Source organism: Dermacentor variabilis, unplaced genomic scaffold (genome assembly GCF_050947875.1).
Source record: "Dermacentor variabilis isolate Ectoservices unplaced genomic scaffold, ASM5094787v1 scaffold_14, whole genome shotgun sequence".
Taxonomy (NCBI): Eukaryota; Metazoa; Arthropoda; class Arachnida; order Ixodida; family Ixodidae; genus Dermacentor; species Dermacentor variabilis.
The window spans coordinates 5,461,669-5,480,822 of record NW_027460302.1 but is presented as its reverse complement, the minus strand read 5'-3'; the positions used below and the strand labels follow the sequence as shown (position 1 = coordinate 5,480,822).

General features: G+C 49.0%; 1 protein-coding gene across 2 annotated transcripts in view; it reads right to left on the bottom strand.

Moving 5' to 3' along the window:
* Positions 1-19,154, bottom strand: part of LOC142567741 (osteomodulin-like) — a 297,596-nt gene that overhangs the window by 229,715 nt on the left and 48,727 nt on the right. The window contains exon 1 of one of the 2 annotated variants that reach the window (XM_075677920.1): positions 6,399-7,099. The exons of the other annotated variant lie outside the window; for it this stretch is intronic. Coding sequence (XP_075534035.1) covers positions 6,399-7,072 — 674 coding nt within the window. The 5' untranslated portion in view covers positions 7,073-7,099. Of the gene's footprint in view, positions 1-6,398; positions 7,100-19,154 lie in introns of those variants that run through there. 2 annotated transcript variants of the gene reach the window in all.

Sequence of the window (19,154 nt, the reverse complement as noted above, 5' to 3'; positions counted from 1 at the left end):
CTAAGTGTAACTGCTCGTGCTCTGTTTAGTCTATAGTGAGGAGGTGGAAACTCCGCCGTTCTCATCGTATTGGTTTGTAATTTTATTGTATGTTATGAGCGTATTTCTCAATAGGTTCTCCAATGGAGCAGAATCAAAGCCATATAAGTCTGTCGGCCTGTAAATTCGCGGGCGACGCTGTTGGCCAACTCATTTGGATCGACGGGAATATCACCATGTGAACCAAGGTGCGCTGGGAACCAATAAATGTAATGTGTAACATTTGTTTGTCCTAATTATCCTTGCATCCTGTGGGAAATCTTGCCCCTGTTGAAAGCTGCAATAGCCGTTTTCGAGTCACTATATATTTCTGTGCATCTGTCGTCTGTTAGTGCCAATGCAATGGCAACTTGCTCGGCGACTTCCGGTTCGCGAGCGTAAACTGCGGCGCAGTGGGCGCGCTGGCGATGCACCGCGAACTGCGTTCCGTCCCCGCCGGCAGCCGAATCTGCAAAAGAGGCTCCTCTGCCCCCTTTAACCATTTTCTTGATTAACGCTCCAGCTCGTGCAGTCCTCCTGCTGATGTTATGTGTTGGGTGCATATTCCTGGGTAGCGGTGCGAGAATTATATTGTCTGCGAATTCTTGATGAACATTAGTGTACTGCTCTGGATCTGTAATGTGGTTCATGATGATCTTTTCTAGGATTGATTCTCCCGTGCTGGTTGTAGATAGTCTCGCTATTTGCGATATTTATTGAGCCTCTGCGATCTGAGGGGCGATCTGAGGGGCGAGGGGGCGTTGTACTTCAGCCGCGCGCCGTGGCGCGGGCTTTATCGTGAAAGCGATTTGCTTTGGAGGCATGGACCTCTAGGTTGGCCTATCGTTCGTGTGTGAGCTCTATTCTCGCCGCACAGTTTGCGTTAAAGCGAGAGATGCACGAAGGCCCGTGCGCTCGCTGCTGCTGCCGCTATTTCTGACGCCGGCGTTTTGACGAGTGACCGCGGACACTCGTGTTTTGCGTTCATGTTTGCATGAGCGCACTCACACGGTGCTTCTTAATTTAGTTAATTAGCGAATATTTACAAGCGGGCGTTCTACTCCAGCGCCTCCTGCGTATGGCGCGGCCGCGCGAGCCCTGTGTTTAATGCGATCTGCGATGCGGACACTGCAGGCGCACCGAGGGCCGATAGCGTCGCGTGCGCTGTAGCACCCATACCCTTGCGCGTCACCCGCGTTCACAAAGTGAAACGTCACTGTAACTTTTTAACGCGATAGCGTTAAGGAGCTCGTGTCGCAGAAAAGCCGGTGTCGTCGGCGTCGGTGTCGGCGTCGGCGTCCGCGGCGTTGGCCGTGAGCGATAAATCACGGCAGGCACTTCATAAATAAAAAGCAACTTCCAAGATGGGCTGGGTGGGAATCGAACCAGGGTCTCCGGAGTGTGGGACGGAGACGTTACCACTGAGCCACGAGTTCGATGCTTCAAAGCGGTACAAAAACGCCTCTAGTGAACGCGGTGTTGCCTTAGAAACGAGCTGTTTCTAAGGCTCAGGCGTGCGTCGCATGCTCAGGCGCACATTTCGTTGTCGCGCCGAACGCTGCGTTGCTCGACGCTCACCGCGTCCGATGCGGGGCCCGTAGTCGCTGCGCCGTAGCCCATTGTCTTACACCCCTTGGCGGGTCGACGGGAACGCTGTCGCGTTCCACTCTTGAAGGCGAAGCTTAAGCGTCCTCCAATTTTTTTATTTGCAGTTCGGCCCAGTATGGTACTTGATTGTGCCGGTGCTTGGCGACCGCATACAAAGAGTGATAATTAAACACCTGCTGTTTTAGTACTAAGAAGTAGTGTTTTATGCACCCATAAAGGCACGAACGCTGATTTCATCGGGTCCATATATAGAATCGGCTCAATAAGAACTTTCGCTGTGCATCTGAGGATAAATTATTTTCTAAGAACACAGCCTACTAGATGGACTCCGGTTTGGTGATATTCATTTGTGTTATTTAAAAAGTGAATGAGGCAAGCTGTGGGCTGCGAGATTCATTGTCATGCCTTATTACCCAAGAGGCAGTCCCACTGCTGAAACGTTAGTAAAGTCCCGCTTCTTACATAGTTGTTCCTAGTCTTTTCTGTCTCTTTTTTTATGTGTCTGTGTAATCCAACGCATCTCCGCCATGGAAAATAACACAAAGTAGTGCATTTGGAAACAAGTACTGCACGACGTATCGCTTGTTTTATTTCAGTAACCATCCCCCCTTGCTAGTCGGCACAACTTAAGGCTACCTTGGTGTGCATATAACTAAACACGTTCCATTGAAACATGGGTGCATATATTAGCTTAAACTAACCGAACATTAGACTATCTGAAGAAGTAGTTTTAAAGCGAAGCTTTCTTTGCCTCTTCGACTTTCCCACTGCCGCTGCTGCTGTTGCTGTGTCTGCTGCTATCTAGCACACCGCGTCGCGTCGGGGGGCGGGGGGGGGGAGGTTAAGACCGTGCGTATACATGACAGGAGTCACAAAGTAAAGCCTACGCGAGAAACTTGTTTGTACTCAACCGCGTCCAATGTGCACGATGCCCTCTGGAGCGCCCTGGGCGTCGAGACTTTAGCCTCTCGACGGCTGTAATTATCAGTGAGCCCCTCAAAAACACCGCAGAAACTGCAGTGCTTCCATTTCTACCAACGGGCGAGTCAGCAAGGGACGCAGGTAGAACTGTAGAGAGTAGGGAGGAGAAGAGTCAGTTCCCATACAGAGAGAGGGGGGAGGTGGCGAGAAGGCAAGGAAACCCTGCTACTTTACGACAGCGGTTGAGGGGAAACTGGATAAGCTTAAGTTCAAGGTGCGGTACAGTGCGTCCCTGCTATTGCTGAAAAATAAAGACCACGCAAATATGTCAAGCGGACAAATTACGCAGGACAATTGAACACAAATTAACGCGCACCGGAGGGTCCATGCGACATATTGGAAGCGGTCCACCGTGAAATCAACGCTTCTGTGCCCGCCGCGGTAGCTTTGCGGCTATGGCATTGCTAGAGCCCCTGGATTTGATCCTAACCGCAGCAGCCGCATTTCGACGGGGCCGAAATAGAAAACACCCGTGCACTTAGATTTTGGGACACGTTAAAGAACATCACTCCGTCAAAATTAATCCGATATCCGCCACTACGGCGTGCCTCATAATCCGATTGTGGTTTTCGCACGTACAGTGCCATAATCCAAGTTCGATACTTCTGCCACAATGGGACGCTCCATGGGAGGCAATGACTATGCTCAACCCTCTCGGAGGTTACGAAATATGGCGCGCAACAACGCCTCAAGGAAACACCTCTCCCAGTGCGTTCTGTGTACTACGCAGACAAATAGCAGTGGTGCATGCAAGCTAAAGTTTAACATCAACTCACTACTCTCGTCTTAGACTAAACGTTGAAGACATTAAAGATTCGCCGTCAATAACACCGCTAATTACCGCCAGTCAAAGCAACCAGGGCAGAAAATTTCCCTTACATCGATTTGCACAGTGCGTGGAATCTGCATATTTTCTTTTACCTCACCAATACTAAAATTGCCACTTTAAGTAGTTCCGACCCTAGCCAGAAAACTCGGCGGAACCCACCTCACGGCGACTGTCGACGTTAATGCATTTAGCATTTAATCAGCATAGCGGCGCGACGTACCGCCACCATCGAAAGGGGTACGAGGCGTGTGCTGAAGCGAGATTCTTCTTTCACGTTTCGGTAAGAACACTCGGTGCCATCTAGCGGTGCCGCCGCGAAACCTGCGCGGGGCCTCTAAAATGCACGCTGAAAAACGAGTCTTGCGTGAACTGGGGCCCTATAACGTAAAACTATTCCAATATGTTGCTATTCCAATCTCCTGACGTCAGATTTGCGTAACCACCAACGCAAGCACCGGGCGGTCACCCGCAGGGTTGTCTGAACAGACCAATCAAACGCTCTCCTCGTTCATAGGAGGTCACTTTTGTTTGCTTGAAAAACGAATAACATTGCCTACACTGAGCGGCTTGTCGTATATAATTGGCTGACAAGAGGCGAGGAGAAAGCTCAAGTGGAGAGGGATTCGATGGGGCCGAGCCACTGCACTGAAAGTCGATAACCGGATGAAGAGGGTGGTGCCGGCGTCTACGATTGGTCGACTTTCCCTTACTTAGCTTGCGGTGGCTGGTCGAAAATCGCGGCGGCATGCAACGGAAGCTCAAGAATGACGATAAAACGGACCCTCAGCAAAGAAGAGTTGGCAGAATCAGGGGGTAAACGTGCGAAAGTGCTCGAAAACGTTACACGGCCACGCAAGAAGTTTTATTATACGGAAATACACCCATGCTCTCCGGCAGGTGCGAGTAGCCAGCGTCTCAGCGATCGGAGGCAGCCATCTTTAATTCCTTTCGGAACGGGGCAGCCTGCGGCTATTCCGAAGAAAATTCAGTTTTGTTCGGCATATTAATGCGTCTTTATCGCGTACACGTCACTTTGACGCGGTGAGTTCTTGCGGTTTTGTGACGTCGCGTGACAGGCAGGTGAAGTGGGTGCAGCCCGAAGACTTTTTACCAATAGCCGAGGGCTAATGGCGAAAAGGGGTCGAATTAGAAATAAGTGTTTTTGTTTTTTCTGTCAAATCATGCATAATCAGTGTGTACATATCATATCAGATGGGGAGGTATCGCGGTTTTCGTGACGTCGCGTGACATACAGATGAAGTGGGGGTGGTCGAAAAAAGTTTTTGACCAATCGTGGAGGGCTGATAGCAGAATTGGAATAGAAAAGTTTGGAATAGTTTTACGTTATAGCGCCCCTGGGCTCTTCTCTCGCCCTTCTTTCTCGAGACGTTAGGTCATCCAGTGTCACTGCCGAGAAAGTGCGCGTAGCTTCCGAGACGAGAAGCGTTGCGTGTCGGCGCCGGAGAACGCTGAGGAATTGTTCCCTCGCTTGCCGCAGTGTCACATGCCCAGTGCATTCACGGCGCAGCTCGCTGAAGCGTTGTCCCGAAAGTCGTTCGTTGAGAAAGCGGCACGTGCCCGGTGCTTTTGTGGTGCGTCGGATTGCTGTCGTCGAGGAGCCTTTTTGACCTAGGCTCGATTCCGCTCAAAATCAGTAATATTTAAAGGACTCTTTTGGCATTGTAGAAAGGCACATTCCCTGTGGCACATATCTAGTTACCGAAGTTAGCATGAAAGACGTTCATTGATGACTGGTATACATATACTGGCACATCATCATCAGCAGCCCGATGTGCTACCCATTTGACCACGGACCACCCAGCGAACCAGGCAGGCGAAAAAACGGTTAGATACATAGAAACATAGATAGCCTCCGGGAAAGTGCGTCAAGTACCCTAGGAATGCTAATGCCTTAATACGCTCGCCTGTATGTTACTTTTGCAACATTACAGTGACACACGCTATTAAAGCAGTCGAAAATTCTTTCATTCGTTTCTTTTGATAGCGCTGCTATCGTTACAGAAGTGAGAGCTGTCCTTAACCTCCCATCCCCAGCTAGCCGGCAGTAGTGAAGTTCCTTTTTATATATTGCGTAACCCTGCTTTCAGTCCTTACACTTGTGGCACCAGTTCACCCACGTGGCTCCATTACTACAATAATGTTAATCTACCTTCTTTTACGACGATTGCTTGCTCACAGTCATTTGTAGCGAGGATTGAAAGGAATTAGGATCAGGTATACCTGCCTTCATGAAAAATACAGCACAATATTCAAAGGAATGCGCTCTCAAGCCTGTTGTAATTAATTTCGCGCTAGGATTCCGAATCTGTTGTTTGATTTATGCTTTAAATATGTAAACTATTGTGCCATGTTGAAGTTGAGAATCTGAGCAAATGTCGTCTAGTCGCGAAGAATCTTGAAAAACGAACATGAAGTGATGACGGCCAAGGAGAAAAAATTATTAGAAGCGTCGCGTTTCATTGTGCAAACGCGTTTGCTATCTGAACATGGCTTCAGTGTTGAGGGCTGGAACGTGAAGCTTTTGATTGTTTCTTCACCCTAGTTGTGCTTTCTTCATTACTCTTCAATTTTCTTTCTTCTTGTTGTTATGTTTGTCTATGTACGGCTATAATCTATAGTATAGTGAAGATAGTCTCATGGCGATATAGCTCACGAAGGCCACTAGAATGACAAAAAGCCTAAGGATTTCTGTGACGCAGACTCAAATGCATAGAGGCATCCTAATGTACGGCGCGCGCTCCCGCAGAATAATAGCTATCCCGCCGCTATCCTGTTATTCTCATCGTCTAATCGAGACCATGTTTTGCATACTTTAGCATCAGGACTATAGGCGTCGTGAGCTTGCTGTCGCACATAAAGTGCACTGTATTTCATATCGCACCAAACGCTCGTGAATTCGCGCTGCAGCGATTGTGAGGAGCCTAAGTTTAGTCCACATTACCTGAGATCTAGGTGACGCAGATTGGAGGCCAGTTGCGGAAAGTACGTCCGGCGCACTTTCTGAAGTCGATTCGAAGGGAGCTTGATCTCTTCCACACTGTCCAGTCCAGAAAGAGCCTCGTCTTCGACGCGTTCTATTCGCGTGTTCTCAATGGAGAAGGTCTTGAGCCGCATCAATCCGTGAAACCAGTTTCTCCGCAGCACTTCGATGGTGCTGGTGTCGACCATGACGTGCCTCAGACTGTCCGTCGCACCCAGGTGAGCATCGCCCAAGTCTAGGTCCGTGTGGCGAACGTCGAGGCCTTGTAGCATGCTCCCGAAAACGATGGTGGCATCGTTGTGGCCTTGCATGGGAGAGACCCGGAATGTGGAATGCAAGATTTTAATCGTCACCACGTTGAGGCCTTTGAAGAGGTCCACCGTTATGGAGAAATTGACGTGCTGGAGCGTCAGCGCGTTTAGATCGTACGCACGCAAATAGCTGAACGGCACTTCCAGGTGATGCGTGCTACGTATGCCGCTGCACAGGATCCGCAGTCCGATGCTGGCTTCGATGCATCGGCAGGGCATGAGGAACGCTGCCTGCGGGCATGACGCCTGCTTGCGTGCCTGGGCGGCGGCCAGCAGAGCAGCGGCCACTACGAGGACGCCGGCGGGAGAAGTCAGCCGCCGCATCGTTCGTCAGTCGGCGATGCGATTTCAAAGAACAATAGCCCCCCCTCCGCAGTTGCGGCCTCTGCGAGCTTGCCTTATCGGGCGCCGACAACGGGAGGTGGGGGAGAGGCGCGGCCGGTACACGCGCGCAGGTGCGCACCTCGACGAGGCTGTCCGAGCCATGACCTCGTTCGAACGCGGCGAGATAAGCAAATTAGCGCCGTTTCCCAGTGTCTATGAATTTCGCTCGGAGAACCGCCGAGTCCAGGTTGAGGTTTAAGCTGCGCCGATAAAAGGCATCGCGGTTTCTCATCCACATTAGTGAACACAGCATGAGTTCCACTAGAGCCCATCACACCGGACAAGGCGTCGGAGCAGTGGTACCTTAAATAATGAATCGTCACCGGCAGAGTTAATTTCAAGGGCGCTCAAGAAGCGTGTGCGCCATCAGCGCCACCGTCGTCGTGGCGCTGTCACGGTCGATGCGTGGAATAATGGGAGTTGTTTTTATGTCTGTGTATATTTTTTTTTACTTTGCACGGGACGCAGCTTTTTTGAGGTGCACTGGGAGTATGAAAAAAAAAGGCATCGTGTTAGTTTGCGTGAAGATTTTATATGCAGAGGCTACTGTATATACACACAAGACCGCGATAAATTCAACAAAACAAGTCAATGAAAGCGCATAAATCACGACTTACATAAACATTTGAGAAACGGCAATGCAGAACTCTGAAAGACATCCAACACACACGCGACATCGAAGAAGCAACTCTGCCGGTATACTGTGTGCCTCAAACCGCCTAGTGAGCAGCTGTGCTGTTTTCATAATTAGGACTCACATGCTCGGTCATACGAGATCTGCCTCTCTGAAATTAACAGAAGACCTTAATGAACACAATACTGTTAATTCAAAATAGTGAGAAAAAGCTTAATGGCGTAAATTTTTGCAATTAGCATGCCATTCTGTGAGTGCTGGAGCGACTTCGCACACCGCCGTCATTCGCGACCAAAAAGTAGTGCGCTACTTACAGTAAGCATCAAAAATGTAAGTGCGTGTGCTTCATGGTCAAATTTACTTTGTGCAAAATAGTTGTAGCGTTGCAAGAATTTGTTAAATGTGAGCGTGACCCGCAGCAGCCGAACACCGAAAAGTGCGCAGTCATACATTTTCTATACCGCACTACTTGCTCAGTGTCCAAGCAATTTATCTCGGTTGGGAAAAGGAGCTACATCTCCGATCTGTTGAGCGAATCCTCAAAAGCGGAGCCAGCAGGCATGTTTCTAAATCGGTGTCTGTGATAGAGCATAATGTTAATGCAATATCGGAAGCAACGACATGATCAAAACCGAAATGCCCGATAACAACTCGATTCACATCGCTCAGTAAGAAGCTTTATTTACAGTACGCATACATATGTCCCACCGTTTTTCTTGGGCGAGGATATCCGTACACAGATACATAAAAGCAGTTACTTGCATTCCGGACTTTCTCCCTGGCCACACACCGGCGCAACGAACTTGGGAGCATTCCATTCATGTGCGACTAGCACGGACGTCGTCACTCGAACAGTCGCTGCTGTTGCCACTGCTACGCGGTCCTTTCAAACATTACACCGGCCGTTGTCAGCATGTATTCACAATGACATTCAAGTCACATTTCACGTACTGAAGAACACAAGCCACGGTCACGCAGCACGAAAGGACAGTCAGAACTTGATCCGACATCACGAGCCAGTGAGTATAGCTTCGAGGTATGCCTAAGCCTTTTTCCGCACTTGAGAACGTTGCTCTTGAATTCATCACTGTCAGCAAAGTGATCACAGCTAGCGCGCACTTGAAGCTGAGATACAGTGAGCTTCAGGCACACCCATAACACTTCCTGGAAGGAAATGCAGGAAACAAATTGACGAAAAGCTGTCACGGAACGACACTTCACAGATGCAAACAAACCATGAGCCATGAGCACTGCCGACTCCGCCGAACGCGCCCGGGCGCTGGCGCGGCACACAGCCTCATAGGAAGTGCTACGTGACAAACCTGTTTCGGCGGAGGGGAGCTTTTTAAGTATCCCTGTCGGAGTTTCACAGGAGAAACAGATTTTGAAGCGGAGTAAAATCGCGTCATGTCGCCTATGATCCTCCCGCAGCTAGCCAACGGAGTGAAAGGAGGGAATGGCGCTGTATTGCTCCCATACATCGGAGTAAATATTCGAGGATGGGAGGTTTAAGGCCACATCACCTGTTAAAACTCCCAGGTGGGTTTATTTTCGTTTACAGTGCAGGCTACGAACGGTGACAGTTTACCGTCGAATGTATTTCGTGCACTGCCGATGCGCGTCGCCCCTGACGACGTTGGCGCAGCACCTAAGAAACGCCAGCGGTGGGTGCCTCCAGCGCCGCGGTGCTATCGAGGCACCGCTGCGCCAGCGTAGGCGGCCTTCAGAAACAAACGCGCTCAAACGACCTTTAGGCGTGCGCATCGAGGCTCCCCACGCCAGCGTTTCGAGTCATCGGGGCAGTGTTACTGCTTCGGCGCGCCAACATGTCGCCTAGCGTAACGTTGGGGACACCGATCAACGAGCTTGAGCGCATCGCTTAACATTGCTATCATTGTCACTGATTCGCCCTTTGAGCGCAGCTGCCAATATTTAAAAGTTAGATGTGTCATTATGAGGACTTCCTATCAACTGAGTACTCTAGCAGTAACAATAGAAATTCACAGAATAAATATTCGGTAGCCAGACGCACACTTGTTGATTATTTGAGTGCACGGGACTGCTGGAGAAAGACAAGGCAAGGAAGGGAAAAAAGAAGAGATGAAAAGCAGGGAGGTTAACCAGATTAAGCGTCTGGTTGGCTACTCTGCACAGGGGGACTTGAGGTAAGGGAAATAGATGATAAGACAACGAGAGAAGATTAAAAGAAGAAAGAAAAATGGGAACGCATCAGTTCGCACATTCTACAGTTTTTCAGTGAGTCCAGTTTCCTTTCGAAAGCCCACTAGCGCTTTTAAAATAGTTTGTGCCGGCGTCGGCTGGGACTGGGGTCCAAGAGAGAGAGAGAGAGAGGTAAGGGAGGCAGGGATGTTAACCCTTCATGAGCCCGGTCGGCTACCCTATGCAGGGGAAGGAAGAAGGGGGAGAGAGAGAGTATAGAGACGTGCACGGACAGTGCTTGAGTCAAAGCCGCTCGTAGAAACAAGACGTTCTAAGAAAGCACAAAAGTGCCTTCACTGCCTTCTGAGGTTATGATTGGTGGGGACGGTGCTCTAGTAGTCTAGTACCGCCTGTTCACTCAGAGGACGATCATTTAGCTTCTTCTATGTGTTCTACAAAGATTGCCTTTGTGCTTGAAATTGAGGACAGTGGCAAAGCAAGTGGTCAATGTTCTCCTCGCATCAGCAAAGATCACATGTAGGGCTATCAGCCATTCCAATTAAGGGTGAATAAGATTTCGTGAAGGCAACACTCAGCCTCAACCGACACAGAAGAGATGCTTCGCGTCGATGCAGTCCGGGCGGAGGTCTGTGTCCCAGTGAAGGGTTTAGTCTGTACAGTCTGGTTGGTCGACGGTCCGAGTTTTCTGGCTTCCCTAAGGGAACGGTTGTCAATCTTGTCGAGCGTGGTGCTGAGTACTCTTCTTTGTGCATCGAAACGACGCAATCACGCAGAAGGTGCGCTATCGGCTCGTTACACCGGCAAAGTTCAATATCTGGACTTGTGGCCAGCTGCTCCCAACCATAGGGGACAGAATAGAGTTACCTCCCGCCGTTGTAAACCAAGTGGAAAGCGGAGCTTCAGACAACGATCCAGGTGTCAAAAGTTCTGGTTTTTAAAGTCTGCCTAATCCCATTGTGCCAACGTGAGCTCGCGAAGAAGCTCTTAACGCGATTCTGGGCTAGCCGAGGTGAAACTCTCGTCTGCAGGATGACAGTGCAGCGACGAAGATCTCTAAAGGCCGCACCTCACCTATGCCAGTATGCACCGCCAGCAAAAAATGGTCTTGCGCTGCAGGTGCTGTGTAGTTTCGTCAGCACAGTACTTCGGACTGAAAGGAACACCGCATGGGCCTGAACTAATAAAGGCTATCATATCATGGCGAAAAAACAACTTTCAAACGTAATTAAACACAACCATATGAAGCCGATTGGGAGACCGAACAAAACAGAGATGTTATTTGTAGTTTTAATCGAACCGTTTAAATGATAAGCTAAAGGCAAATAAAAATGGACAAAGGAACAACTTGCCGCTGATTGGAGCCGCAGCCACAACCCCTCATTATACATGCGTTGCCTTACCAACTGGGCTATGGTGGCTGCTGTTCCTCCGTTGGCATTCTTCGGTATTTACGTAGTATGCGTACAAGATGCAACCCAAGGGTTGTTAGCCAGCGCCACTCGAGGCCATAGAGGTTGGTGCGAAGCATTCTTCTGACTGATTGAGTCACCTACTATACTTGAGCTTTCGGAGCAGTCAGCTCACCAACGAACACTCGTATGCTACCTGAAGCCATTAAACCTGCCGGAGTCGAGACACTCGCTATGCCTTCGATGAGGAAACTAAGCAACGCTGAGGCAAACACGTCCGCGATGACAATCCACAGTTTATTGGAAAAAAGCAGCCCGCAAAAAAGCAAGGTTAGAACGCGTCAAAAACTGGTTATGGACTGATAATACAGTCGTTTGATGCAATGTATTTTGTTCACTATCATACTATGTTAATATTTATTTCTGTGTTGCTAACTGCTGTATCGACTGTTTGGGAGAACTTTGACCTCGTCAGGCTTTACCGCCTTTTGTCGCAGTTCCTTCTTTCATCTTTGAAGGAAAATAAACTGCATCCTGAACCTCAGCTTTGCACAAAATTAATATCCCCCCTCCCGTTAGGGCATTTCTTTGTGTTTTTGTTTGTTTGTTTAGGTTGATGCCTTCAGGAGAGGTGGCACCCGGAGGAGTCGGGATCGACTCCCCGCGCGCTCATTACTGCCGTTGCCGAGTAGCTTCTCCAGAAATTCAAGAGCGGCGAACACAGGAGAAGGGCCGAGGAAGCGCAGAGGACGGTGAGGCCGGAGGTCCTACCTTATATGCACCGCGTAACTCACAACTTAAGGTTTCACACAGACATGGGCTGCCAGTCGTATTCTCTGCACCACGCAAGCTCGCCCAGCTGTGTCCGCGCACACTTTCTGATGGGAGCGAGAAACGTGGCTGTTTTAAAATCCATGCCAAGCCGTCACAAAATGTGCTACCGAAGTCGTGTACGAGTTTCCGCTGTCTTGCGGTAAGGCATATGTCGGCCAGACTGGGCGATGCGTAAATGAGCATGCGCGGGAACATGAGTTGCCACTGAAATGTGAAGACGGAGCACATTTGCCTAAGCATTGAAATTCACATCCGTGTTAGCCACGACTAGACAAGGTACGGATCCTTGGAAGAAGCAGGGACACCACGGCACGTGAATTGTTAGAGGCTTTTCATGTTAAGAAGCGAGGATCATCCTGTATCAGCGACACATTCAGTTTCACTTTTTCGTGCAGAAAGAAGGTTTTTTGATAGCCAGCTGTGATTCGAGTGTTGCGTGATTCAAGCTGTTTTGCATGTTGTGCATTCGCTTGCGTCTATATATTGGATGGTATACAATATACAATAAACGGTCGAAAGTTGGCGTTCCCTTTGTTTTCTCCCATCCTTCCCTGTTGGCGCTAAGCGACCATACTTATGGTCTACTCTGCGAAGGATCGAGCGGCGCCTACAGCGATATCACGAAAGGTTTTTAAATAAAAAGGTTTGACAAACTAAACACAAAGAAGCAGGTACGTGAAACCGCAGAAACATTACTAGCACGGAAGAAAAAGGTGACCGTTCTGCAAAATCAGGCAAGAACTCAATCATATTAAAGCAATTTGCTCTGCTCTGAACCCATGGATTGCGACAGCAGCAGGCTTTTGCCGCGGCATACGTCAGCATACTCACTAAGTGTACACTACTTCATATTAGATCCACACTGCTTGTTAAGGCGTACCGCAAAGTGTCAGTGAATGGCGATGGGCGTGAGCGGAGGTGAATTTGAACAGGAGTGAGCGTCATTTAATGTGACTACGGAGGATACTCAATAAGCATCAATGCGAGTGTGATTGGACGTTTGTGAGCGAATGACTGTTAGTGGAATGGAGTGAGAGTTGGTGGCGCTGGGCGTTAATCGAAGCGGCTATGAATGGGAGTGAGTGTTCGTGAAAACTGGTAAGCACGTGCGTAATAACTGCGGAATGAGCGAACACAAACATACTAGCGATTGAGCATGAGCCGCCTAATTTCTGCCCGCAAATGCACTGTGCTTTATGAAGTTCTTCGCCGCAGTGCACACAAAGCCGTCCTTGCTTAAAAGGAAGAGGTCTGGACACCGGCCAAGAATGGTCTAAAATAGTTATTTACGTTTCGGCTCCCCCACTGGAGCCTTGTTCACAATGAAAGAAGCGGCAGAGCTGGCGCCCCTTTTTATGTGTGTCTCAAAACATGACTAAGGCAGCTGGCATACATGGGCGGCAGATTGCCTTCGTTGCGATTAAGAGTGTGCGCCGTTGTTTGGATGATTAGGGACTCAAGATAAAGACGCGAAGAATGATTTTGTTCCTTGGCAATCACGCGAGATTTCTCCCAGTTAATATTATGTGATGTGGCTGCGCAGTGTTCGGCCAAGGCATTCGACGCAACGTGTCGTTTCTGGACGTCATTCATGTGCTGCTTAAGTCTTGTTTTGAAGTTGCCGGTTTCACTGACGTAGACATACCGACAGTCCGCACACGGAATGACATACACCACGCCTGGGAACTTGTCCTTTTCCAAAGGGTCCTTCACGTGCAAGAGCTCGTGTCTAAGTTTCCGGGAGGGCACGTGCGCAGCCTGCACGTCATATGACCGCAGGATGCGTGCAATAGTCTTGCTTATGCCGGGGACGTACGGAATCGAAGCCCGTCTTTTGGGGGGGTCCAGGCTGGGTGGGTACTGTGCGATCCAGTTGGCGCCCTACTGAGTCAATGACGTACTCAGGGTATCCACAAGCCATTAATTACCTCCGCACAAGTTCATTGTCCGCCATGCGGTCTTCCGCTGTTGTGCACACGTTTTTTGCTCGACGAAGAAGAGAGCCGACAACAGACATTTTTTGCAAAGCAGGGTGCACCGATGTGTAGTTTAGGTAGCGGCCCGTGTGCTTAACTATTTTAAACCATTTTTGGTTGGTGTCCAGACCTCTTCCTTTTAAGTATGCATCATCCCGACCAGACGGGCTTCCGTCATACTGTCAACTTCAGAGCCGTCCTTACCAGACTGCAGAGTTGTCAGCGTCTGTAGCCTCTTACGCACAGAAGGTCGACACTTTGAGTGTGCCCGTGTGTAGGGCGGAAAAAGAGAAAAGAACGCAGAACGATACGCAGCTAGACAGTGCAATTAGAGAGCAATGTTTCCCATCGTAAATCAAGTATTAAAATCTTCTCTCAACCTGAAGACTCTGGGGAACATATCGCTGTAGCACAATTTCGGGAACCCGTTTTTTTCTACACCGAGAATCTTCAACAATTCCATTGTCGACGCAATTACATTGTATTGGCAGCCAGCGCATTTTTATTAATTCACAACATTCCATGGTGCAATGAATCAATGTGCATTGTAAAGCACACACCAACCACCTCTACATCTGAGCGAGTATGTAAATTTGACTGAAGAGCTCGAAGCGTTAAAGCTGGGATGAAGAATAATTATGCAGATACCGCGCAATGTGGGAATTAATGTTATGCCAAGCATTTTGCAAGCAGCTGGCTATCCAACGACGTTAGGAGATTCGCAAAGCGCTACCAGGTGGACCAATGTGTTTGTGCGAAGCGAGCAGCTGTGCGTGCGGCGTAAGCACTTGTGCGACAGCAGTAGCACTTGCGGTGGTGACAACCATCGTAAGATCGCAATGGCATGACTTCTACTCCGGCTGTTCGACACGACTGTACGATACGTTCGCTTCCGCAGAAACACGAATCGCGATATGTTGTGCAACTATGTGCTAAACCAACGCACGTGCACCGCTCTCCTCCATGTGGTGCACGTCTAAACTACAGCGGAATTTGTGCCCCAGCCAATAAGTGTTAAAATCCTGTCCGACCGAGGCCGATCACGAAGGCAGTGCATGGTCGCACCGTTTCTATGGAGCGTTAGCTGCTACGAGGAGGCAACTGCGGAGTGCGGGCTGGTCCTTAAGGTGTCTAACACGGTGTGTCAAGGCGCTCGCTGTCACGAGCAGAGGAGGAGAGAAGCTCTTAAGTGACGCACGCGCCAAAAGTTTCGTAGAGCGTTGGCACGAAAGAAGAATGCGATTAGTCGTGGCCCAAAGATTAAATGACGAACCTGCTGTAGCCAGAGGTTCGATCGCTCCGTCGACCCGGCATTTCCTTTTATTGATGAGTTTTGAAACCCACCAGCCTGCCTACCTCAAAGGGACTAGAATGAGGAAAAGAACGCTTCGCATCAATACTGCTGTTAGATAAAGGCGTACATAACCTCTCAAAGGCATGCCGGTAATTCCTACACCCGAGTGTAAGAATTTAGTGCGTGTTGGGTTCAACGCGCCGCAATGTTAAACGTCGCATGATTAGAAGGCGTATCAGTGACACCGCCAAGAGATACCAACAAGCCAGGATGAACGAAAGACACACGGAGCAAAGATATAATACCTCTATTGTATTGAGCCTTTCTACTACATCAAGCGATTGATTAAGTTTATCAAGAAATGCGACTTTGGTAAGTGCATGCTACGATGTATCACCACACGCTGAACAGATCAGCCTTAGAAACTTCAGGAGGCTGCGAAATTCCTTTCTACTGACAGCGCAGTGTCTCCGCGGGGAGGCTGGAAAAGTGGCGTATACGTTGGCGCACGGGTGCCTCCGTACATTTCAAACCACGAAAGTCTTTCGCCCTTGTTCACACGCAGACCACGCAGCTGAACGAACACATTTCTGACGCTGTCAGTGTTATCCGCTGTCGCCACGCTGAACTTCTCGCCGTGCGAAGGCATTCGACAACTTGTACCACCATTACAGATGGTGTTTTTTCTCAGGTCCCTCACCCTTGAACATACAAAATTTATTGTTCCCACTTGTACTACAATAATTCTATTGTCGATATACCTAAGGTGAAGACTGGAGCTCTCGCTAGAAAAAAGGTTCACTCGTTGCTTTTAACCGCAAGTGATGACGCGCACTTTGTGGATTAATGGTTAAATTCTACCAAACAGAATAACGCGCCATATTTTGTCGTCATCATCGATAGAAACTTGTTTAGCGCCCTCATATTTGAAAAAGCACTAGGCCGACCTTCTGGCCTTTCTCGGCAATCCTATGGCGCTTCAATACAGTCAGTGCAACAATTAAGCAACACATTGTTTTATGGCTTCCTGCAGCGCAGGGTGCCTTTAGTTGAACATATTCATGTGATAAATGTCCACAGGCTTCAGGGTGTGCAAGCTCTGAGAGCCTCTCCTGGCCTGTAATGAAGTGGAGCCTCGATAGCGACAGTAGTCATTGTCATATGCTATCCTAATGCATTGTATACTGCTGCTGGGTGAACTGAGAACCCACATTCGGCACCTGGCACGGCTTCTCTCACGTCCTGCTTGTTTGCCAGCAATGAAGCATTTTAGAACGTTCACCAAATCCGCTGCGACATATCAGGCCTACTTGCCAAAAGATTTCGCGCCTGCTACACTACCATTGTGGTTACTGCACCGGCCTCAAGTACAACTGACTAATCCGGGTGCTAAGAAGAAAGCTGCAACGCCACTTCTAAACACCATAGGATGTTGCTGGTGGTGTAGCAGCTCTGGAGTTTCGCCTGGCGATACAGGCCGACCATTGCTCTGCCTGAGCGTCTCTTGCATTGCCACTGGACTCTATTGAAACATGTACAGCGAACCTGTCTCTCTCTAAGGAATGCCAAATTCCAATTACATTATAATGTGCACAGAATCCGGCAACATGTCTCCGCAGATGATCGGGCGAAGATCGATAGCTCTGTGGCTGCTGTCGCAAATCAGCTCTGTATAAATCAAGTTGAAGACATCTTGCGTGACCACATCGACGGGCACTAAACTTGCTGCACTTGCTCTTATTAGTCTGGGGCCACCGCAACAATGGACAGTTTTCTGGGACTCCAAGGCAACCCTATAAAACACGCTGAATGTAGAAAAGATATTATATTAAATTATTCACAGCGCTGCGAAGCTTAACCGTGTTGTTTTCTGGAATTCAGAGGTACTTCAGAGGTAATTCAGAGTATAAATAACGCATATTCTCAGTACCCCTTTTAAGGCGCGTCCGCTGTATCAGTAGCTCTTCCCCTGCAATATATATATATATATATATATATATATATATATATATATATATATATATATATATATATATATATATATATATATATATATATGGTCATATAAGAAGCCAACAAACACTGACACGAAGGACAACATAGGGGAAATTACGTGGACTTAATAAATAAAATAAACGATAAAATAACGGAAATGAAAGTGGATGAAAAAACTACTTGCCACAGGTGGGGAACAATCACACAACCTTTGCATTTCGCGTGCGATGCTCTACCAACTGAGCTACCGCGGCGCCGTTTCCCCATCCACTTTCTTCGGTATTTATGTTTCCTAGTAGAATCCTTGGATTGTTAGCCAGCGCCACCACTCACAGACGTTGGCGGCGGATGTGGAACATCCTTTCTGCTGCAGGCGTCACGAGAACGTGGTCTTTTTGGGTGAAGGCAACCGGTCGATAAATCCACGCATGCTACCTGAAGGCATCAATGTTGCCGGATTCGATACCCTCGTTATGTAATAATGAGAAGGAAAGCGGTTAACCGATGGGCGCGATTTTTAAGATGTCATATCATAAGAAGTCCACAAACACTGACACCCAAGACAACATAGGGAAAATTACTTGTGCTTAATAAATGAAATAAAGAAACGCTATATTATTGGACATGAAAGCGGATGAAAAGACAACTTGCCGCAGGTGGAGAACGATTCCACAACCTTGCTACCTTTAGGTAGCATGTGTGCGTTTACTAGAACTAGCATACTAAGACTTTCTCGGCTCTCTCTCTGCACGGTGTTAGATACGGGGCCGTTTCCTAAGCCTACTTCGAGTTCCCCAGACCTCATCGAATCGCACCACAGCTAATTAGGGAGCGCAGAAACACGGATACCACATTCCTTACGCACGACACGTGCAAACAAGTTGGCGGACCCCACTTCGTGTGCAGCCGGTAGAGCTATTCACTGCTTGGCTCTTCCCGAAAGTAAAGCGAGAGCCTGGCACTGTGGCGGGTAAAGTGGGTCCCGAAGCAAGACGGCTGTAATGCGCCGTGACAACCTGACGGCATCGCCCCCATCCCTCTGTGGTGACGGCGCATTGCAAGTCAGCAAGGCAAGACCGTAGGGAGAAGAAAGCCCTCGGACAAACGCCCGAGCAGCGACTCTCTTCGCCGGGTGTGATTCCATCGCATGGGCGCCTACCATTGGCCGAAAATGGCGTCACCTGAGCGGGCTCTCCCATTGGCCGAACGTGACGTGTCTGATCGACACCGAAGGGCTTAAAAGACGCAGACCGGGAGCAGCAGGAGGGCATTCCTAGAGCATTCCTTGATTCATCTCTTTCGAACTTCTTGCGACGGGCCGGCAGCAACTCGTACGATGCGGCCCGCCGCATCGTCCGAGTTGCTGCCGGCCCGTAAGGACTCTACGACTGTTAATTGACTCTCACTGTAAATAATGTAAATAAACCTCCCAAGTGTTTCATCTCGACGTCCTCCTCGACTCCTACAGCGGTAATTCACTGTACATGACGCACTAGAATGCAGGGGTAAGTACCTACTGATCCCTACTAACGAATGTGGAAACGTTGACACCGTCACTGAAGTGTGTGTGGCGGAGGGGGGGGGGGGCGATGATTTCGCACGCTCTCTTGTCAGGTCTAAGTACCTACGACAAAGGACCCACAGTGGCCAAGACATTTCACGCGGTCTACAAGCGACGCAAAGACGGTTCCAAGAACTC